Source organism: Athene noctua, chromosome 22, assembly GCF_965140245.1.
Source record: "Athene noctua chromosome 22, bAthNoc1.hap1.1, whole genome shotgun sequence".
Lineage (NCBI taxonomy): Eukaryota > Metazoa > Chordata > Aves > Strigiformes > Strigidae > Athene > Athene noctua.
Window position 1 is genome coordinate 8,107,954 of NC_134058.1, and position 22,618 is coordinate 8,130,571.

At 47.9% G+C, this 22,618-nt stretch overlaps 2 protein-coding genes across 3 annotated transcripts; both read right to left on the bottom strand.

Moving 5' to 3' along the window:
* Positions 1–125: 125 nt before the first annotated feature.
* On the bottom strand, positions 126–5,783 carry DDOST (dolichyl-diphosphooligosaccharide--protein glycosyltransferase non-catalytic subunit). Its single transcript, XM_074924792.1, has 11 exons — positions 5,632–5,783; positions 4,901–5,011; positions 4,566–4,652; positions 4,084–4,187; positions 3,175–3,269; positions 2,819–2,912; positions 1,559–1,707; positions 1,145–1,292; positions 886–1,006; positions 662–768; positions 126–579 (listed from the first exon to the last, which is right to left on the bottom strand). Exons 1-11 carry the CDS (start codon positions 5,768–5,770, stop codon positions 430–432), a joined length of 1,305 nt encoding a protein of 434 aa, XP_074780893.1. The 5' UTR covers positions 5,771–5,783; the 3' UTR covers positions 126–429.
* A 290-nt stretch (positions 5,784–6,073) lies between these two features.
* KIF17 (kinesin family member 17) lies at positions 6,074–22,594 on the bottom strand. 2 transcript variants are annotated; one of them, XM_074924646.1, is made up of 14 exons: positions 22,376–22,594; positions 21,041–21,187; positions 20,550–20,651; positions 17,870–18,059; positions 13,927–14,379; positions 12,765–12,862; positions 11,965–12,112; positions 10,716–10,804; positions 10,463–10,587; positions 8,226–8,457; positions 7,056–7,314; positions 6,737–6,804; positions 6,487–6,616; positions 6,074–6,407 (listed from the first exon to the last, which is right to left on the bottom strand). In XM_074924646.1, the coding sequence occupies exons 1-14, from the start codon at positions 22,562–22,564 to the stop codon at positions 6,241–6,243; spliced, it is 2,397 nt and encodes a 798-aa protein (XP_074780747.1). In that variant the 5' UTR covers positions 22,565–22,594; the 3' UTR covers positions 6,074–6,240. The 2 variants fall into 2 exon arrangements, with proteins under 2 accessions (XP_074780747.1, XP_074780746.1); XM_074924645.1 differs by having other exon boundaries at positions 6,074–6,389; positions 6,496–6,616; positions 10,463–10,611.
* Between the last annotated feature and the right edge of the window lie 24 nt (positions 22,595–22,618).

Here is a 22,618-nt window from a genome sequence, read left to right on the forward strand (position 1 = left end):
CCCACCCCATGGACACCCCGCGCCAGCGAGGGTCACACAGGGATGTGTCCCTCAAGTGCCACCTGCAAGTCCAGGGACGCAGCCGAAAGCCCCACACAGTGAATTCACTTATGTCAAACCCAGGGTGACAGGAACGAGACTTTATTTTGAGAAGGGAGTTCATCTCGAATCAAAATCATCCCAACGGCGGGGCAAGAGTCATCAAGGAACAACAAAAGGCATCACAGTTCCATGTCTGCAGATGCTTCGGTGACAGATTTCCCCCCCAAATCGCATTTTCTTTCCTATTAATTCCCCACAACGTGTAAAAATAAAAAGTCCAAACGCAAATCCACAGCTCTCCAGCACCTACCAGTCCTCACACGTTACCAACGCGGGTCTCAGGCGCTGTCCATCCCTGGGGAAAAGGCTTCTCCTCCCCCAGGGAGCTCAGTCGGATTTTTCCTTCTCCTTCATGTGCAGGAAGACGATGCTGAACATGAAGAGACCAACCATCATGGAGAAGGCACCGGCGTAGTACGGGTACGCTGAGGGGATGAACCGTTCATACTGCGTGTGCTGGAGGGGACGCACAGACACCTGGGAAGAGAGAGAATAGCCCCGTCAGCCTGGCAGCCCCGGGCACCCTTCCCTCTTGGTGACCAACTCCCACCACGCTTGCCTGGGTGGAGGAGTAGAGGTGGGTGTAACCCAGGCGGTTATAATCCACTTTAAACTGGAACACCCCGTAGACGTCCGGCAGCTTGAACCGCACGCTGTATTTGCCGCCTGAGAACGAAACGGCAGCGACGTTGGGTTGAGGTGGGAAGCAGGGGGAGCCACCGCAGGTTCTACCGTTAAAAAAAGAGCCCCCCGGGTGGGGTGGGGGCAGCGAGGGGAACCCACCGTTCCTCTGCAGGAAGGTCCGCACGAAGGGATCGATGCGGACGAACTCCAGCTGAATATCGTCTCCGTCAAAAGGGACCCACCTGCCGTTGGAAAGCTTTTCGATGACAATGCTGTACTCCTGGAACGAACCCACGAGGCATGAAGTTAACGAGCGACGCCTGAAAAGAAACCTTGACCCACTCCGAGCTCAAATTCTCCTAAATTCCTTTTTTTCAGGTGCCACGTCCCCTCCTGCCCGCAGCGCAGGCAGCCTTACCACAAGGTCGGTGACAGTGTAGGCGTTGGGCGGTGCAAGTTCCCCCACGCGGTGGTGGGACACGGCTCCGACACGCAAAACGCCCTCCTCCTTGAACACCCAGCGGGACAAGGCAACAGCCAGCTCGTAATTACCCGTCTGCGAGTACCTGCGGATGAAGGAAGGTTGAGAAAGGATGGCAGCCGTGCTGAAAAAAATACACTGTGTGCCAAAAACCAAACCATTAATAGATGCGAAAGAAACAAAAAGCCAGCCAGGCTTAAAGGAGGACAAAGCAACACGTCACACCTGATTTAATTCAAGCTTTCTGCCCTTTCCCATAAAGTGAATATTTGTTGCCTGTTTCCCAGGACTTTCTTCACCAACCAACACTCCAAATATTCCTCAGCCAGGGACGCCAGGAAGCCAACATACCTCTTGGAGCCAGGAGTAGCCTTCTGCACAGCAGAATTGAAGAAAGCGTCGCTAAAGAAATCCAAGGAGCCGCTGAAAACAACGCGGGCGTTGTTCCGGGCCTGGAGTCCCGCGATCAGAAGGGTGTTCTTCCCCACCGCGTGTGGGTACTGAAAAGGAGCGTGTTTAGACGAGCGTTTAGCCAATCAGGGGTGACTGAAGGAGAGTGGAACAATCTGTAGCTAGCACAGACTGCCATTAAGTAGAAATCGAGAAGCTCAGAATAACCACAGAATCATTCAGGCTGGAAAAGCCCCTCGGGGTCATCGAGTCCAACCCTCAGCCTGACTCGACAAAGTTCTCCCCTACCCCACATCCCCCCACAGCTCATCCCAACGGCCCTTAAACACACCCAGGGATGGGGACTCCCCCCTCCCTGGGCAGCCTATTCCAGTCTTTCTGTGAAAAATTTTTTTCTAACGTCCAGTCTGACCCTCCCCTGTTGCAGTTTAAAACCATTCCCTCTTGTTCTGTCACTAATCACCTGTGAGAAACAGTAACAGCTGTCACAGCTTCTGCCCTCTCTGAGTGGAACGAGACCAGGAGATGCACTTTGATCTAAGCTGGCCTTTCTTCCAAAGCTTCCCTCACAATGGATGTTTTCCCAGCAACTAAAATCCAAGGAAGATTCCCAGGGCAATGTCAGAAAGCAGACGACAGCCTGACCCTTTCAAAACCAATCAGATTAAGCACTCCAGCTTTTTTCCCCAAGTTGCTGATATCTGAGGGACTCAATCGTAGATCTGGAGCACAGGTCTGCTGGGGAGCGGCTGGGGGAACTGGGGGGGTTCAGTCTGGAGAAGAGGAGGCTGAGGGGAGACCTCCTGGCCCTCTGCAACTCCCTGCCAGGAGGGTGCAGAGAGGGGGGATGAGTCTCTGGAGCCAAGGCCCCAGCGCCAGGCCCCGAGGGAATGGCCTCAAGCTGCCCAGGGCAGGGTCAGGCTGGCTCTGAGGAAGGATTTCTGTGCAGAAGGGGCTGTTGGGCGTTGGAATGGGCTGCCCAGGGCAGGGGGGGGAGTCCCCGGGATCCCTGGAGGGGTTGAAGAGTCGGGCTGAGCCAGCGCTGAGGGATCTGGGGCAGTTGGGAACGGTCAGGGTGAGGTTCATGGTTGGACTGGAGGAGCTTCAAGGGCTTTTCCAACCCAGATGATTCTGTGATTCTGTAGTAGTACTCACCAAAAGAGAGAAAAAAAAAAAAAAAAAAAAAATCACAGAGCATACCTGAGTAATAGGCTTATCTGGGAAGAAGGAGTAGGAGGTAGAAGAGCCGGTCAGGATATCCAGCACCAGCGGGTTGTCGGGATCAGCCACCATCCTTGCAGGGAGAGGCACGGTGAGCAGCACCAAGACCCCTGACCCCCCACACCCACACAGGCACCAGCTCAACCACACGAACCTCCTCATCCTTCGGGTGTGGCAAGAGAATCGCAGAGCTCGCACACACCAAGAAATAAAATGTTTTCCTCAAAATACATAGTCAAGCTTCACTAATTCACATTAAGAAACATATTTTTGCTCTGCTTCCCCGACAACAGCCCCCTCACCTCCCTTCCTACACGGCACTGCAAGTCGCTTACCCAACTCCTCGGAAAAGGATGGGGTTCAGCGCTGCTTTCCCCACAATGGTGGGGGCCTTCAGGAGATTTTCAGCGTCTGCAACTATGAGCGTGTGCTGGGAGAAACAAGAGACATTGGCGTGAACGGGCTGGTGGGTTGATGTTTGTCAGGTTCTAACAGGAAACAGCTTTTCTTGTTATTTGAAAGGTAACCTGGTTTTTACAGGCAATTAAAACTGAGCAGCTGTTGGATTAAAATTGCAATTCAATTAAAAAGCAAAAAACCAGCATTTTTTTGTTTAATTATGATCAAATTAACACTGATACATAAGGAAATCTAAACCACCTTTTGATAAAGATAGCAATACCCACAGTATTTTACTTCCCCATATTTAGAAGCTTTCACCCTTAAACTAGGACAACATCCATATACTGCTTCAACAGTTTAGTTTAAATAAAAATTAGAATATATTTAGTTCAGACCTTAATATAGTTTTGAATTTTGAAGTACTGGATGACACTAGGGGGAAAAAAAAACCCTCACAGAGATGTGTACATTTCTACACTGATCTCTGGGACTGAAAATCTTCCTTCCCATATCCACTCAGAGGGTTCAAAACCGCCAGTAATTGTGGTGTGAATGCCCAAGACACGGCAGAAATTTGAAACTATAATTTGAAAGATCAAACCCAGGATATTTAGAAAGATGGATTTGAGAGCAGAGAACCCAAACGTGCAGAGCTTCATGTGTCAGTGCTCCCGACAGCAGCATGACCGAACGCTGCGGAGCAGCATGATTTATGATCTTCCTGGGAGGAAAGTGGGAGAGCGAAGAACAGATGAAGGAAAAAGGACAGAAGATTCATCCCTAAACCTTTACACCTAACCCATCATTAAATGAGCCCAAAACATGTAGGCAAACCCGTTTACCTGGCCAGGGTCAGATATATCGTAGTTGTGATGGTCGATGACAGCTGTCCTTTCCTCATCAAACTCGATCCCACACTCGCTGCCCAGCTCTCGCAGCGGGTCGCCTGGAAGGACAAAACGGATTCTCTGTTACATGGCACGTTCAGGTCATAACACTAGTCTCAGCACTCAACAAAAAAGGCAAATTCAGCTTAGAGTCACACATTCGACATTTTACAAGCCAAATCCCAAGAAACATTGCAACCTCCCTGAGCTAAATTCCCATTCAAAATGTCAATAAATGTTATTTATCACCCATTTCCTTACAGCTCAGACCTTGAGGTCCACAATGAGAAACGACGTTTTCTCATCAGTTTTGTTGCAGGAACTCACAGAAGGATGAATAAACTATTTGCTCACTGCAGAGCACAAGGAGCGTAGGTGTCTGTTAACAAGAAGTGGCTGAAATGTGTTAATTTGCTCTGACAAATGTTTGTACTTACCAATGTCTGAGCTGGCAGCGACAAGGACACTGCCGCCACCGTCAATAAAAGCGGTGATGGTCTCCACGTTGATGTTTCCACCAAAATCTGAAAGCACACAGCAGAAATTCATGAGTAGGTCTCAGAAATAATACCATGACAAAACACCAAATAATTTCTCTTGCAGCTGGAAGAACCACCGTTAAAGCCCTGGACGTATCTGCAGTTTCCTACCGGATGCAAGACACAAAGGATAACATCCAAAGTGTAAGATTTAATTCACAAACCAGTTGGAAATCCCCTTCCAAATATGCCACTAAACTCCAAGAACACAAGTTCTCCCCTCCTGTATTTACCTTCTATGGATGGCGAGAAGATGATCAAGTTGTCATACAGGAATTCTCCATATTTTATCAAGGACAAGCCCGCATCATCCGCTGTCCGGAAAGTGAGATCAAAGCCCCTGTCTGCAGACATAAGACAAAACTGACAACTTTCACATTTCAAAAAAATCAGCACAAGTACCAGCAAAGCAGCATCAAGATCCTGAGTTTTATTTCCCCACTAAACAGGAGTATTTTGGAAAACGTCGCTTAGGGGTTTTCGGGGAGCACCACCGGGGTGTCCCCACATAAAACCAAGGGGGATCACGCCCCTGAGGAGCCCCTCTGCTGCAAAGATGCCCCGCTGACACTCATCAAGTGGGGACCAACGCTGCAGGGCACCTGAAAACACGGCACGACTGAGGAAACAACGCTCATCTCCCCCCTCAGCCCGACTCCGGAACCCCAAACTTCCCTCTCTCCCACAAAGAACCCCAATGTCCTCCCTCAGTCTGACCAGAGGACCCCAACCGTCCCTCTCACCCTCAGTCTCCTCTCTCAGCCTGAGCAGGGGACCCCAACCGTCCCTCTCACCCTCAGTCTCCTCCCTCAGCCTGAGCAGGGGACCCCAACCGTCCCTCTCACCCTCAGCCTCCTCCCTCAGCCTGAGCAGGGGACCCCGGCCGGCCCCCCCTCAGCCCTAGGGAACTCCATTCTCCTCCCTCAGCCCGGCGCGGGTCCCCAGCCGCCTCCCCGAGCCCTACCCGCCAGGCTGCGGAAGAAGAGCGAGTGCGTGTCCCTCAGGTTGCCGTTCTCCAGCAGCACCAGAGTGCGGGGTCCCCCCTCAGCCCCGGCCGCCGCCACCGCCAGCAGCCACCACAGCCGGAGCGCGGCCGCCGCCATCTTGCTCGCCGGCGCCAAGCTGCCCCGGAAGCGGGCGGGTACGAGCAGCCAATCAGGGCCAGGCGCCGCGCCTCTTGTCTTCCAATCACCGACAGACAGCTCCTCCGCGCCAGCCAATCACCGGGACGCTATCGTGACCCCGCGCGCGGCCACCGTACCGCCGCTGAGGAGGAAGATGGCGGCGAGGCTTCGGCGGGCAGCGCGGGGCTGGACCCCGGCCGCGGCCCGCTCCCCGCCTCGGCCCTGCCGCCCGAGCAGGCAGATTCGCAGTAAAAGACCTCAAAATGGCCTCAAAGTGTCAGACTCGTTTATTGCAGCGGCGGGGTGTGTGTGTACAGGTGTTAAGAGAACATGGTAACAGCAAGCTCCCCCTCTGTGTCACACCCCGATGCAGAGTGAGAGTGTTTTGGTGCAAAACCACAGAGATTGGGTGTCTTCCTGCGTTGCCAGACACCTCAGCAGTGGTGGGGTCAGGGGGGGGGACCTTTGGAGTCAGCTTTGCCCTTTTTGCGCTTGGTGGTGGCGGCAGCGGTCAGCGGGGCCAAGGTGAGGGCCTGGAGGCGGAAGGGCCGAGGCATGGCCGAGGCGCTGCTTGGAGCCCCGTCTGGCCCCAGGGGAGCTGAAAAAGGAGAGGAAGCTGAGCCAAAACCACACACACACAAAAAAAAAACAAACCAAAAGGGGAAGATTAATGTCAGCAATCCATAGGAAAAGGCATGTTTCACCTCTGTTCTTGCTTGGGTCAGGGTGGAGGATGTGGCTGGCCCGTCTGGAGCGGAAGTAGTTGCTGGCGATGGTCTCGCTGTCGCTCCTGTTCAGCACCAGTTTGTAGCGGTCTTCCTCAGGCTGGAAGCGGAAAACGCTGTCAGCAGAGTCAGACTCTGCGCTAGCCCTTGGGTTACGGCTTGGAAATACGGCAAAAATTGGTAAAATACAATACAAAAAAGGAGGAGAAAAGCATTGTACCGTTACGTCTTGGCTCTCGGCTGAAGGGCTCTTCTGGGCAGGTCTGGGCTGCGGCAGGGCTGGAACTGCTGTGAGCAGAGACAGGTGTTACAGGGTTGTGCTCTCTAGAACAATTAACCCATCCGCAGCACCGCCCCGGTCACTGGCCTCACAGATACTCCGGAAGGATCCGTACCATGCGTCGCATTAGATGGCGTCATTCGAACTCTCTAGACAAACTTTCTGCATGTGGCAGATTTTACAAGCGAGCGCAGCCCAAATGTGTTCGGCCAAGCCCAGCAGCAGCCACGCACCGGCAGCACCATGGAGACCCTCTTACCTGCGGGCAGGCGGGTTTTTTGAATGACAGGCTCTGGAATTTTCCAGCAGCCGGTTTCCTCATCCCAGACGGATTCGCGCTTGATCTTCTCCAGATTACTGTAGTTACAGTCGCGGCGGACCAGGGACTGCACCTGATCCAGCAGCTGCTGGAAAAGCATCAGCTCTCGCTCCAGGCGGCGGATGGTGCTGAGGTAATCGATCTTTTCCAGCTCAAACTCTGACTGAAGATCTTTGATCTCGGTCTCGGCAGCCCGCAACTGGGACAGAATAAGTCATTGGGATTATAAAGGAGAGAGGCTGATGGTTACTGCGAATACAAGAATTTGTAGGCAGAGGGATGGAAAGACCCATAAAAAAGCTTCGCTATTTGGGAAGATTTTTAATTTATCGTTAAGAATGCAGATCAGATTTGTGTGGAGAGATTATTCCATGTCTGTTTTAATTAAAGATTTCTCATGTTTCTCCAAAGTCTTTGAATGGATGTTGTGTTAATCTTACTAGTGTGGTCTAATTCATTACTAATGAATTCTTGGGAGTTCCTAACTTCGATGAAAAAGGTGCAATATTTCTTTGATAATCTAAATACAGAAATAAAGCAAGTTCTTAATGTGCAGATTTAGGACTGCACATACACACAGATTTTTTTGAAGCTCCTCTGATTCTGCCTCATGAGAGCAAAACTGGTTTCAAGTGTGCCTGAAATTTCAGAACGTTGCCTTTTTTTTTTTTTTTTCTCCCCTAGAAAACTTTTCACGGTGTAATTTCTTCCAGGAAGGCAGGTGTGATGCCTGAAGGAAGCTGTGCAATAGATTGCACGGGTCAGTAGAGGGAGTAGCATCCTCTCCCATCACCAGATATCCTCCTTCAGACAGTGTGCTGCGCAAGGAGACCAGCCATGAAAACAGTGGGGTTTTGGGTGTCAGCAACTTAATTCATCACCCTGAGGGCTGCTGCATCCGATATTTCAGAAAAGTACACTCAAGCAACCTTGTAAGTACTAACGCAGGCACGTGTAGGAAATATTAGACACAGCCACAGTCATTGTCTAAACACACTGCCCTAAAACTCCTCCTTAACCTTAAAAAAAAAAAAAAAAAAAAAAGGGGTACACAGAGGAGGAAAGAGATGCTCCCTAAATCGTCAGCAGCGATAGCAGGGAGCTGCTCACCTTCTCCTGCATCTTCTCCAGAAGCTTGCTCTTGGCTCGAACCTCCTCCTGGATGGAGTCGTAGACGTTGAGCAGAACCCAATCACTGCTGTCCTCGTTAGACTGCTGCAGTGCAGCCACCAGCTGCATTCTCCGCTCGTCCGCATATTTTTTCCGGCGTTTATGCTTTTCTTTGAGGTCCTTGTTTTTAGCCTGTTCCCCTCCAACCACCTGTTGCTCTAGCATCTGCAGCCTGGAAAAGGCAAACGCTTCTCTTAGCACTACAAAGTGCTAAGACTTGTGTGGAGGAAACGATGTTTGGGAAGACACAGTACAGAAAATAGTGATTTCTGATGAGATTTGCTGCCCCAAGTAATCACGGCAAATTCTACCGTTGTTAACACTTTCTGTCATTGATATTCCTGTGGACCCAAGGCAAAGCGTGTGTTATTCTGAGCACCTCTGTCCAGAAATCTGTAGCTACGCTCACAGAATTCTTTTTAAAAACCCCGTTTTGTGGAATTTATGTTTAAATTCTTACTGATACATATATTGAATATATTATTTCGATTTTTACTTTCTACTTTGAAAGACTCTCAAGCACAAAATCTGTCAAAATTACCCAAAGTAATATCTTAAATGGATCTAGGAGTAGTACAGCTGGACACCACAGTGCAATTTCCTTTTTGGGGCAATACTGGCCAGGGTGGATGACTTGGGCAACCTCAGCACCGCTGTTTGAGCATAGGCACAGACCCACTTTTGAAATCAAGCTGGTCTGATGTGCATGCCAAATGGCCCTGTACGCTCCAACACAGAAATAAAGCCACGCTCCAGAGCGGTTCTCTTTGTCTGCATGGGAATCTGCAGCAGAGCAGATAGCTCAGGCTGGCCAGCACTGGCTCAAATTAGGGAAAATCCCACCACTGTTAAAAGCTCCGCTGATAATAGCCTCTTAATTTTCAAACCCATCCGAAAGAGCTCATTCTCCACCAGAGATGACCTGCTATTCTACTTTACCGTGCTTGCCAAGCAGCCTTCAGTTCGTTTGCTTAACAGACGACTGACTCTCGCTCTGCTGCGTGAGTATCGGAGATCTCACAGCCGCCTGGACCTGTAAAGCTTTTAACAGGCAGCTTCAAAAAGCCCCACACCTGCAGAACCAAACCCTCCTGCCTCATCTGCAGAGAACTTTGATTTTAACAGTGTAATTAGAAGAACATTTTTCCCTTGTTTGTCACAAAAAGAAACGCTGCAATAGGACTATTAAGATGTGATTGAGAGTTAAAACAAATGGCTTATTTGGAGACCTCTCTGTTAATAGACAGAACTACCCACAAATTACAGATGCTGCTCTTCTAGATTTCTTAATAGCTCCTTCTTCAGCTGAAAGACCCATCAAAAAACACAAGGCTTTTCCAAATCAAACTCCATCACCCACAATATATTTTATGTTGGGCATTTCTTACTTTAATATAATTCCACACAAGAGTAAAAGAGAGAAATCAGCAGAATTTGCTTCAAACATGTATTTCTGAAACAGCCCAGGCAGCCCTGGCATCCCAGCCCCGTGCTCCAGGCCCAGGGTCTAATGTTGCCCCTAAAATGTGATTACTGGGAAATCCTGAGGTCAGTTCTGGCTGACATCTTGCAAACATTGTCAGATGTGTGAGCCAGAGGCAAAAGCAACCTCAGTGACAAGGGAGAGTCCAGGAGGATGCACTCTCCTCCACCCACACGTGCTGTGAGCAGCAGGAAGGCCTTGCCACCTTGAACTGATAAGAGAAGGCTCCAAGTACCCTTCAAGAAACATTTTTAAGAGGAAAGGGAGGCCGGGTTGGACACTTAAGCTCTGTCAGCAACCACCAGACTCAGCTTTATAAACTCCTCATAAATTACACCTGCAATAAGCCAGAGAAGGAAGAGACTCCCTGCCTACAGATCTAGGCAGGATTTGTTATCAGGGAAGCAAGCCTTTTTGCATCCCTGTCTGCTGACACAGACATCTCCAGATTTTTCTTTCATAATTCTGGCACTTGGCATCATTGAATGCCGCAGCTAACAGCTATTTATTTGCCCAAATAGGACAAAGTTAATTTGGGAGTAAAGAATATGCATCTGCCTAGTTCTGTGCTGCGCTGAACTGGCAGCTGAAGCTCAACAGTTGTAATATCACGAAAGAACAGGGTTGCTTCTTGCCTTTGTGTGTTGTAGGCAGTGCCCAGGAGGCAGTTAGCAGGAGCAGCGTAGTCACTGACCTGGCAAGCACCTGCTGCTGGTCTGCAGGCAGCACAATCCCCTCAGCAGCACCAGCCGCTGCTGCTCCAACACTTCCCCTGCTCACACCACCAGCCTCTTGCACAGTCCGAGGCTCTGCTGGGTCCTGAGGACAAGAGGAAACCAAAGGCTGCGCCTCTGAAAAGATGCAGTGTGAGTACTGGGATGGACGAAGCACGATGCTACCCACTTGGGTTTATTCAACCCAGGGGGGTAGAGTAGCCTGAAGGGTACCTGGGCTGACATTGGTTCTTCATCTGCTGCAGCACCAGAGTCTTCAGGCAAAGGTGCCTCATCAGGAGTAGTTTCAGTCTTCACAGCAGCTGAAGAGGAAATACCCACAACGTAAGGAACGAGCTCTGCAAAACTAGAGCACAAATCTGTGAAAACATCACACACAATCTTCACCAAAAGCCAAAAACTATGTGTCTGGAAAGAAAAGGTCTGTCATTTATGCTGGTCAGTAAAAAGATTTTACTGTTTCACATGTAGTTGCTTCAAAAATTCTTGGGAATCCATTCCAATTAAACTCCAGAGAGGTGGGAACAATGCTGAGAGAAAGTGGCATTGTAAATAAGGCCTCCATCAACACACGTTCTATCCATAAAAGACCCAGAGGGTGTATCATGTAAGGACTGCCGATTTTACAGGGTGGGGAGAGCCGGGGTCCTCATGTTCGCACACAATTTCTGAGGGTGGGGAGGTGCACGTTTGTAATCAGAGAGGGGAAAAACAAACAAAAAAAAAAGAACCTCTCACCTTAGAAAGTGATAGCATCAAAAATTAAGAATATAGGTTCAAGAATTAATATTGGGCAATAAGTGCTGTACAAGCACATTGCAAAACAGGCTCTGAGGCACTGCAGAAGTATAAACAAAAAGCAGTAATGAAGAGGAGAGCTGGCAACAATTTATAGGTATGTGCGAGGAATATCCACCCTCCAGCAGAGCGATGGTGTTGATAATCCACCGGGAGACCAAGGGCTGCATCACATTTGCATGCGATGGAAGAGGCTGCTGCAGCCACCCTCAGCTTGGGCATGTGGGTTGTGCAAAGCCAATCGGATCAAGCCAGTCATCTCAGCAGCTCAAACCTCTGCTCCAAACGCTGCCCTAAACCAGAAGAAACTCACAGCTACGTGGGCAAAAAAATCGCATTTTGTGGCCTCAAGGCTTACAGGGTAGGGCCAGGCTGGTCCTGATGGGGAAAATAAGTCAGGGAAATAAATAGGAAGAGGACAAAGCTGGGACAGAGAGTCTCATAAGTGGCCCAGGAGAGCCAGAGTTACTGCTCCTGGGGTTGAGAGCAGGGACTGCTGTTGGTGCCAGGCAGCACTTGCTGCAGTAGCAGTCACTGCCACTTCAAAGGCTGCAGCGGCTGCTGCAAAATGTGACTTTGCAGAAACAGTCTGTGTCTGCTCATGCCTAAAGCATCAGGGAACATCCAGCCTGTGCTGTGCACCCTTCACCTGCCTTGTCCACACCTGCTTCCTTCCTGAGGTTCTCCTCGAGAGCAGACAGCTTGAGATCATAGTGACTCCTCAGGCTACTGATGTCCTCTTCGAGGCGGGCACGGGACGCCTGCTCCGCTTCGTAGCTGGCCTTTAGCTGGGCCAGCCTCTCCTCGTACTCCTGAAAGGCACAGCAGAGAGCTGACACAACAGCCCTACTCCTGACTGTGCACAGGGTCACGTCTAGGTCACATCTTCTGTCCACCCCAATAAAGCTTCACCATCCAGTATTCATTGACTCTTTGATTTAAGTTGACACAGTATTGATGGAAGGTGACTACTTATCCCTGGAAATGGCTATCCTGGGGAGATGCCGTGCCCTGGAAGTAGCTTTCTAAAGAGCAAGGAGGGAGTTTTATTTCCTCCTGGCCCCCAACTCCTCATTCTTCCTCCTGGCTACATACCCCCTCCCTATCTTCATTCCTGTACTTCTCCTAACATCTTTGACTACTGCCTTCCTCTTCCCTATTTCTCCCTCCTCTGACAGGAGGAATCACATTTAGTTTCACATGTAGTTACTTCAAAAATTCTTGGGAATCCATTCCAATTAATCTCCAGAGAGGTGGGAACAATGCTGAGAGAAAGCGGCATTGTAAATAAGGCCTCCATCAACACACGTTCTGTCTGCAGGAGAAGCCCGAGGACCAAAAAACAGTAAGAGAAGTGTTCTGAAAAGGCTGAACCACACAGCTCTACACCATATTTGTAACAATTATTATAAAAACCCACAAGCCTTAGTCAAAGAGGCTATGGGATACCCCCTCCTGACTTACTTCTCTGATCAGCTGCTTCTCTGTTTCAAGATCTAACTGGGGTTTGAGGAGGGGACCTGGCTTTGCTGCCAGGTGAGCAGTCTCAGCAGGTAGAAGCCCTACAAAGCAAAGCAGAAAGAAAAATCACTCACAGTTACTGGGTGGGATTGTCTGTAGAATGCCTGGAGACAGAACAAAGAACCTGTCTGCCAGCAAAGAACATCACAATCCGTGTGCTCCTTTAAACTGTGCTCGTGTGCCAGCATCTGTGCTGCCAAAACACCCACTGGCCTGGGACTCCTTAGGTGTGGGGAGAGGAGTCAGCGCTGAGCAGATGGGGAGAGGTTTAAGATTCAGGTATATGAAAGCAAATACAAATTTAATCTCTTTCACAGAATAACAGGAGAATTTTCCAGGGCTATGCTAACCGATTTAGAAGATAAAAGACACTGGGAAAGAGATGAAACGTGCAAGGAAATTGCCTTCTTTCTTCACAGCTGTTTTTGAAAGGTGGCAGAATGTGCGAGGGGGAAAAAAAAAAAAATCTTACAGCCTTATTCCTCTGCTGAAAGTTGCCCTTTTTTAGGGGATAATTCTCAAAAGGTGATCAGCTCCCTAAAGACTGCTCTTACTCATTTGTTCCCACATTTGCTATTCCTACTTAACAGCAAAGAGCAAGTCTGCTGAGGCTGGGCTGAATCCTCAGAGAGAGGACAGTGCTGCTCCCCGTCAGCAGGGCAAAACACTTCTGGTCATGTCAGAAATTCACAGTGTAGTAGAACAGGGGCTGAATGCTAAATTTGAAAACATGTATAGATATTTAATAAAGAATTCTATATTATTATTTCTTTCACAGATCATTTTTGCTCTGCCAGATGAAACCTCTCGTGTGGGACTGACCAAATTCTAGCTAGAATGACCACGAAGATCTGAGGATTTTAATCACATCCGCATTTTCTAACAGAATTTGTCATTTTTGAAAATACTGAATGAGATGGTCTTTACCAGTGGAATAAGGTCAATTTGGCAACAGTGAAGGACAAGTCCATTACCAGAACAAAGAACTCTTCCTCCAACAGTTAGTGGAAAGGTTGAGGTGAAATCCAGTGAGCATTTTATGTGTAAAAACCTATTTTTTCTGTCAAAGATAAAACATCTCTGCAGCCACTAAGGGCATTCCTACCCGACAAGTTATTTGTGCCCATCTGTTCAGCTAGAATGGCCTTCAGCTTCTTAATCTCCTCCTGATACTCCCTCAGCAGAGCATCCTTGGGGTCCTCGTTGATACAGGGCTTGTTCTTGATGTTTTTTGCTCGATTAGCATAGCGCAAAGTACTGAGGCTTTCGTCATAGTTGTTATCAGCCGGAGATAAACATGCTACCATCAGTGTCTTGGTGTTCCCTCCGAGGGAGTCTTGCAGCAGCCTGGTCAGCTTTGAGTCTCGGTAGGGGATGTGCTTACACCTGCCATCGACCAGGGCTGAGATGACGTTGCCCAGAGCTGAGAGGGAGAGGTTGATTTTGGTGGCCTCTTTGAGCCGCTCCCCCGTGGCTCCTGTTTTTGACTGTCTCTCGCTTCCTGCCAGATCCACTAAATTGAGTTTTGCAGCCCTAAGGTGGTCCTGCCCTCTCTCATCTGCAAGAAAACAATCCTGTGTTAGGCTCTTTAAGAGGAAGCATCTTAACAGTCAAGAACCAAGACTTTCTTGGCATTACTTTCCAGTTCAAGTCCTGTTCTTTGTCTGCGTTTGGGCCCTGACTCCCTTAAGTAAATAAATACCTACTTAATCTTAGAACTACATGTTTTAGTGCTTTCCTGAATGAGATCCTGCACAGTAAGAATTCATGCCCATTCTTACTTCCCCAGTGAGCTCTGAACACACACACACACACACAACTCCCCCTTCCACATATTCCTACAGTGTTCAGAACTTCACACAAAGCCCTCTGCAAGTAACAATGTCAGACTGTGAGTTTATTCAACTTTGTTCCTCCTCAGATTGTTTCATGAAGTTAAACTACGTCTGACAATTGGAAAGAAAAAAAGAGAGGAAGCATGAAATGAGGAGTCACTGGGCAGCAACTGGAGCAGGGCTAGCTGGAGAGCACAGGAGAAAGAGCAGGCTCCCTGAATGCCTATGTGATGTGGAGAGACACGCAGGGAGCTTACCTCTGCAGACTATCATGGAGAGGCTGGAGTAGATACTACGCTGAGAAACAGTTTTTCCATGACCTCCCAAACTACAGCTTTTCTCAAGACTGGCATCCAACCTACCTTTATCAATGGATGTATTCAAGAAGTTTCTTGCTGGGCTTCAAAAGAAAAAGCACTTCCTATCAGATACCATCGAGGTCCACCATCTGGCTTTCTGTCCTGAGGCAGCCTGAATGTTCCAGAAGCTCAGCAGATCTCCCCTCCTGCCCAGAGAGCTGTAAAACCATGCCGTGGCACAGCACACAGGTGTCTGTTCCTCCTCAACTCATGACATTCTCAGTGAGAAAGTAAAATGAAGGAATGCAGGCAAGAAAGGGGAAAACTGCAAGAAATCAGGACTGCACTCAGCCCGATCCACCCAGATGAGGAGATGGATCTCAGGGAGGAGTCAGACCCAGTGAGCCGGTGCCATCCCCATTGTAATGCTTGAAGGCAAGAGAAGATGGGAGCTGAAGTTAACAGGTAGTTCCTCAGCTACCTGGATGCACACCTCACACATACAGTATCTGCTTCCCGACCTGTATTTTGAGGCTGGATTAACATGATGACACAAATCCCCTATGACTAGAGAAAGCACATTTGGGCACTTCAGGAACCCCTCGGTTTCACTGGCTACTGAAATTTCCCAGCCTCATGCTGAGCAAGAAGTTGGACACACATTCCCAAATCACAAAGTAGTGTCCTAAGCACTGGACCACACTCTTGGATGTCCATGTCCCAATCACCGCTCACAATTACAACCCAAGTTCAAGGGAAGAGTGCTCCAAGGGAAAAAAAAAAAATCAAAAAAAAAATCAAGGTTTTAATTGAGTCTGCCCTTTTCCAGACAGACTTCTACAAAACCTTGACTTCAGTTTAATCAGAGTTAAGCTTTAAGGCTGTGGACAACACCTAAACGTGAGCAATGAATAATACGATGCATGAGGGAAAGTTAAGTTTACAAGTGAACAAAAAAATATAAAATCTATTGCCCCAGGACGTTTCCCCAGTTACAGAAACAGATTGTTAACGTGGAACTTAATGTTTGCTGCAGAGCAAACTTCTTGTTTCACTCCAGATCTTTCTGGCATGTCAAGACTTGGGAGAATTGGGGAAAAAAGAAAAACAGCAGAGGGACGGACCTTAAATAGATCACCCTCTCACTATCCCTTCTGAGAGCTAGGGTGAGCGGATAGTCACAAAAAGTTGGTTTTCTAACCCTTTCCCTCCTTCCCCCACAGTTTATGTAAACACTGATGGCAATTAAAAAGCAGTTTTGGTTCCTGCCAGTCCTTTTACCCAGGGAGGCTGTTTGTTTCGGTCGGGGAGCTTAGCGCTTTCGTTTCCATGGTGTAACAAGGTCCCCAGACTTTTGGTAAAACGCCTGCAGCAGCCCAAAAGTCTGCCCATCTAATTCCCGTAGAGCCCATCGGCCAGTTCTGGTGGCATAAGCACTGCCCAAATTTATGTTTTCCTCACTAACTGATCAATCTCTAAGCACAATGTAAAGCAATAAAACATCTGCTGCTCTAAATACAGTAAAAATACTGACGGTAACTCACACTTCTCATACATCTGCAGCCGGAGAGCCCGGTATTTGCCATAATTCTGCTCCTGAATCTAAACTGTTACTTTAAAGGGTCCCTTTAGTCCACATTAACTGCAAAGAGAGCCTTTAAAATATCAACTGCCTCTAAAGTCTCATTTACTACAGGCTCAACTGGAAAATAAGTTTGAACTTCTCCACGCACCTCTTCATGAAGCTTAAAGATGACAACATAAATACCAACTTCATTAACTGTTTCAACTAATGATTACCCTAGTAGAACCATCCAGTTATGGGCAGTGTGCCAGAACCCCCAACTTTCTCCTCAAATATTCCAGCTGTCTTCCATTTAACTGCCAAAACCACAAGTTTCCCCACCTGCCATTTTGTTCTGTGTAACAGGTTTTCAAAGCTTTAAATTAGAGAAATTGTTGCAGGCTAGATTAAGAGTCCTGCACCCATCTGGAACACAAAAGAGGAGTGTAAATACTTCTTTTTCCTTGTTAGGATTAAAGTTGGGATTTTACAGACCCACATAATGCAAGGATTATCACCCACCCGCTGTGCTAATTGAGAAATTCCAAAAATCCTCCATGGCCCATTTTGGATAGAGGAAAATGAGGTACTGTCACCAACATCTGGAACCACAATTTAGGACAACATTGTGTAACTCCCCATGGCTGAAATAGCTGAAGAAAACAAAGCCAAGCTGGTTGCAGCCTCAGCCAGGGTCAAGGACTAGACAGAATATAGGAGACTAATTCATTTCTTAGTCCCAGAAAAAACCTTTTTGAGGCCCATGTTCAGACCCAGTGAGGCAGCTTTATCAGCTATTACCATTCCAGTGGAAATGAGATGCTCGAGAAAGGAAAATTAGTCATTAAAACATTATTAAGGGATTCTTTTATTCCATCTTAAACCCCAGATTAGCTGTTTGCTTAAAAGATGTGCCCTGTGATTAAGCTCAGTGAAGGAACTGTTGGGTGAAATGATCTGACTTGCATTGTAAAGAAGGTCAGACAGGATGGGTAACGACGTAAGTTTCTCCAGGCTGTAAAACCCGTGAACTCCAAGCCATTGTATAGCCTGAGATTTAGCTCCCTTTGCTGGAAGTAAAGGTTTGAGAAGATAAAGAAATGGAAGGAGACTTAAATATGTTCCCAGTTTGAGTGCAAGACTTTTCTCTCCCAAGGGGGAATCAAAAAAAAAAAAAGACAATACTCAGCCATTTCACACTGGGAAGAATGTCCATGTTGGTGCAACTCTGATTTCTACTGGACCTAAAATCATTTAGGATCTACATTTTGCTGTGGGGCGACTGGTCAGACCGCACAGATTCTGCTCTCTGCTAGGCCCAGGCCTAACACAGGACGCCCAGCTACCTACCAACAGTGTAGATTTCCATATTGACAGTAAAGATGGAGTGGGAGCGGGAAGAGTCTTTATTCATGAGGGTGTAACCCACTGCTCGGTTTCTCCAGCCTGTCTCCATGATCTGCTCGCACTGGAGCACGCTGTGCACGGTGTGCAGAGACAGCCCCTTCACGTACACCCCTTTCTCTGGGTGTTCCTTCAGCTGCAAACAGCAACAACGCAGGACACGTTAGGACCAGGCACACCAAGGCTGAGGGAAGGCTGGAAACCATCTGGAAACTTGAAGGCTACATGAGTTTTGCATGTGGAGAAATTAACTGCAGTATGGCAAAAACGTTATCTGGCTGCATCAAAAAGCTTTAAGATTTCTGAAGAAGGAATGAAACCACACAAGAGGGAACCACCTTCATGGCTCCGCAGGCAAAAAAGAATTAAGGTTAAAAGTTTGTGGATTGATTCAGACATCTCCCAGGCCACAAGAAACCTGCGCTGAGCTGATTTCTACCTCCCCTGTTATTAAGCTGCATATTTTAAAAAAAGAACTGAAATCTTTTTCACCTATTATGGCAAAGGTTCTCATATCTCTTCAGTCATAGAGAGCGTTTTACAAATCAAAGCACAGATTCAATAGTCACGGATATCGTCAGCGGTGCTTTGCTGAACCCCTCCGCTCTGAGAGGGCGTCTTGATCTCCCTGACAAAATTCCCAAAGTCACACCCATCCCACACAGGCGGACTATAATAATTTTTCTCCAAATTAGCTCATTTTTAAGATGTTTTTAAATCCTATTCAGGCACCTGGGTAGAGACAGTGTTAAATATCTAACAGCCTCTTCAGCAATTATCAAATCATGCAGAAGAAAAATTCCATACAGTATGCTAATAAATGATTGAAACATTCAAAATCTTGATTAAACCTCCATAAAAAATACAAAACAATTGAGAGATCCCTGCACTCCTACACCAGGCCCCTCTGAAGCTCCCTCCACACTGGGAATTTTAAACAAGCTGAATTCATTTGCAACAGCTACGCTACGCCCCACACCTGCTGAGTTCATCACCAAAACTCTATCGTGTCAGAGCTGGGATATCAAGATATGGCTGTCATGACTCGGTGTCATGGAGTGAAAGATGCTGCGTTTGGCAGTGTGACTTCCAAAGAAGAGCCTTGGGGACTTTAGTGACGCACGCACCACAAGAAGCAACATAAAATAGAGTGTTTGCTGTTATAAGGCACAGAATGGAGCAGAAGTGGCTAAAAACAAAACTAGGCAGGATTTTAACCTTGTTCTAAAGCCATGACTGCCCAGGACGAATCCAGTTACAGAATCACAGCCAGACTGTTCATACACTGTGACTTTTGCCTGTGCTACAGGAGGAGCCTGCGCCTGGCCCAGCTGTATTTGAGGGTGCTGCGGAGTCCCTGAGGAACACCCAACTGGGGATGTGGCTGTTCAACTCAATGACAGACTAGTGGGGGCATTTTCCTTACAGAGCTCCATAAAATCTGCTCTTCACAGGGTTTCATGCCACGGGAGGTGGCTGTGCACTTTGGAGACACTGAAGGTGCTGACATTGACAGGCAAAGGAACAAAGAGAAATGAGATTCTGGAGGAGAACTGGGGGACACAAGAAAGCAGTGGGGCAGCCCGGGCTTTCGGTCTCGGCAGGACTTGTCTCCCTTAATTACTCGGTGGAGGCAGCAACAGGCAGCGGCTGTCACCGGTGTGATGGTGTTACCCTGGAAACTGTTCTGCCCAACTCCTGTCCTCCCAGTGCCAACTGCCGTCGTCATGGAAACCGGTGTCACTGCTGATGTGAAACAAAGGATGGGAAACTGCAGCAAGCAGTCCCCTTCTCCCACCCTCCCTCTCGACATGCACAGGCGAAGCACGCTTGGAACACGGAGCAGAGAGGGTTTTGCCTCCCTTAAAGCCAAGAGCATGTTAAAAAAAAATCTGCCCCGTAAGGCGGTTTGGGTCTGTCACCATCTCAGCATGCCTGTGCTGCAGATGGTGCCAGTGCCTCGGTTTTCTTCACCTTTGGGGAAATAAATTAGGACAGGAGATTTGCAGCTCCCTCCAGGAATATGGGCAAAAAGATCTGCAAAGCCACCAAGAGGTAAATTTTAGAAAAATCAGCCCCTTGATTAGGATTTCAGGAAAGTTTACCCTCCTGCGTGCCTGGAAACTGCCCACCTTCCCCCTGCGTTCCCATGGGGAGTAATATCTTCTGGGTCCCCTCAAAAAAGGATCAGCCTTTTTTGTTTTAGACAGATAATGAGATCATCCACAGCTACAGTGGATCAGATTAAACATTTATAAGGCACAGAATCCTCCTGCTTTAGAGCCAGACGTGACATGAAGAGGATTAGGAGGAAATTGCCCCATGAGCGCTTTATTCCATCCTTGTCCAGTAATGATTTTCACGTGGCTTCTGCTGAGCTACTGGCTGCTATCAAGTGGGACACATGGGGCACATGTCTGACTCAATCACATTCCTTCTGCCACTAAACTTTCATTAAAGTGCCTCCAAATCTCCTCTTGGCTTCCATATTCACCACTATAACTTCATATTCTGGCGTTCAGCTTCTGACAGAGTGTATTATTGCGCTTCTGCGAGACCTTGGTGACAACATTTATCTGAGCAAATTAAAGCACTCCTTAATTAAGACACATTGACTCCACCTCACCTCCAACTTCTGCTTGGTATCAGCTCCCAGAAGGTCTCGTATGTCTTCATTGTAAATCTCCAGGTAGGAAGCTCTCACCAAGAACTTGGCATTTTCAGCACACTGCACGAAACAGGAATGATTTTTGGGTAAGGTTCTCAAGATGAAGGCAAGTAGGCAGCCTACGTAGATCCTCAGGGCCAGCTGGGTGCCTGCCTCCCTTCAGCACTTCATCATCTCTCTCCTGGCATTTCATTCCCATGTATAACCACTCAACACACTCGCTATAGGGACTATTGGTCCTTAAACATCTCAAGTGTGGGTCCATAAAGTCAGCGGAGATGAGGGCGCAGTTCATCTGGCTACACATGGGGCTTAACGTTAGGATGAGAGGCAGCACACCCCAGAGCCTGTCCCCAGTCTCGCTCCTTGAGGTATGACACAAAAACCCCATCTTTCCCGATATCACACCATCTTACACCAGGATCTCTTCCACATCCTCACACACCTACCTGTACGCTCTCAAAAATGTGTTCAAGTGCCCTGGGTATGATGCCTTTCTGAGTCGGAGGATCCACGACTCCCTGCATGGTGAATGATTTCCCACTGCCTGTCTGGCCGTAGGCAAATATGGTGCCATTGTAGCCTTCGGTGACACCCTGTAAAGGGAGGAAAACCACAAAAAATAGCCATTACCTTCGCCTTTTGCACTACTGGAACTACATTGCCCAGATTCAATCCCACATCATAAAAGGTATTCTGAAGGCAAAGCTGGAAGTAAACATTAAACAACTGCCCGATCTTCACATGCCATTAGGGTAAAAGGATTTAAAAATGCATTCTGCTAGCATATAAATTGATGGTTTTCTTTCAGAAGTGGAAAAATTGAAGAAATGCAAGCCTTGAAAAGTGGAAAGGCTGTTGACAACACTTAGAAGACCAGATTATTTTTGCTATAGGGCAGAAAAATCATAAGAAACCCAGAGAGGCAACTAGAATGCTAGTCGATTGTAGGGTGGCCAAAGGGACATTCTCTAGCTTAGAATAATTTTCTCTTGGAAAGCTAGCTGAAGGGCTTACTTTCACTTGTTCCTATTTCAGAGAAGCATGGTAGGAACAGAAGATATGTGGGTTTCTTAAGGTTTAAATAAAAAGGAAAATAAATAATATATTAACCTAATAATCTACTGTTCCAGACCCTGATTGTTTCCTGATCAGAAACTTCCATTTTAAAATTATCACTGGCCATTTTATCCCTGTTTCTTCTTCCAACAAAATTGGTTGGGGTGGGGGGAGGAGTTGGGGATTTTTTTTCTTAACCGGTTCCTTTCTCACACTAGCTGTTTACCATGCTGATGTATTAACAGGCAGCAAATACATCCTCTCTCATTTTGCTATTGTAAACTAGGCTGAGCTTCCTTGTCTTCTCCAAGGTTTCTCACTTGACAGTAAAAACATCCCTAAAATCATCAGGAGCCTTGTTTGTCCCCCTTCTCCTCACATCACTTTCCACTGCAGTTTCTGTCTGTCTCTAGGGCCTGCTCAGGGGGTTTTATCTTTCATATAAACATCCGCCTAAAACAATTAAGTGTAATTCTATTCTTAGTGCACCACTGACTGCTTGAAAAAGTTTTTTTTTTCTTTCCAGTATCCCAGCCTTCTACTGGGACGCTGTTTTGCTCTCCTCTGCACTCCAGGGTTGCAGCTCAGCCTCTTGAAGGAGCAGACAGGGCTGTTCCTATCCAGAAATCAGTTCTATTTAGGGATCACCTACCCATGTAACACTCCTCGGTCCACATCCCGAGCTACGTGTTGGCTGTTTCTGGTCTGCTTAAGGCACGACTCACCTCCACAAGCGGGTAGGCGATCTCGTTGTAGATCTGCTCCGTGTTGTGCTCCTGGTAGTATGCCCCATCGAAGGTGAACTGCTTCGGGGGCTCGCCAGCAGCAGCGGGGTTTTGGAGGAAACACTGGCCCCGCGCGCTCTCCGTGCTGACGACCGCCTTGCAGCCGAGAGCCTTCTCCCGCTCGTTCATGGGCCGGCAGCGCACGATCACCTTCACTGCCTCCGAGGCCATTCTTCAAGGCCC

Bases quoted from the DNA above. Each gene is read 5' to 3' on its own strand.
- DDOST (XM_074924792.1), bottom strand. From the start codon at position 5,770: ATGGCGGCGGCCGCGCTCCGGCTGTGGTGGCTGCTGGCGGTGGCGGCG. The intron at 5,012-5,631 runs GTAGGGCTCGGG...TTATGTCTGCAG, and splicing joins CTTCTTCCGCAGCCTGGCGG to ACAGGGGCTTTGATCTCACT. The intron at 1,007-1,144 runs GTAAGGCTGCCT...GGTTCGTTCCAG, and splicing joins ACACTGTCACCGACCTTGTG to GAGTACAGCATTGTCATCGA.
- KIF17 (XM_074924646.1), bottom strand. From the start codon at position 22,564: ATGAACGAGCGGGAGAAGGCTCTCGGCTGCAAGGCGGTCGTCAGCACG. The intron at 20,652-21,040 runs GTAGGTGTGTGA...TGTTTCGTGCAG, and splicing joins ACATTTTTGAGAGCGTACAG to TGTGCTGAAAATGCCAAGTT. The intron at 18,060-20,549 runs GTGAGGTGGAGT...TGCTGTTTGCAG, and splicing joins ATACCAAGCAGAAGTTGGAG to CTGAAGGAACACCCAGAGAA.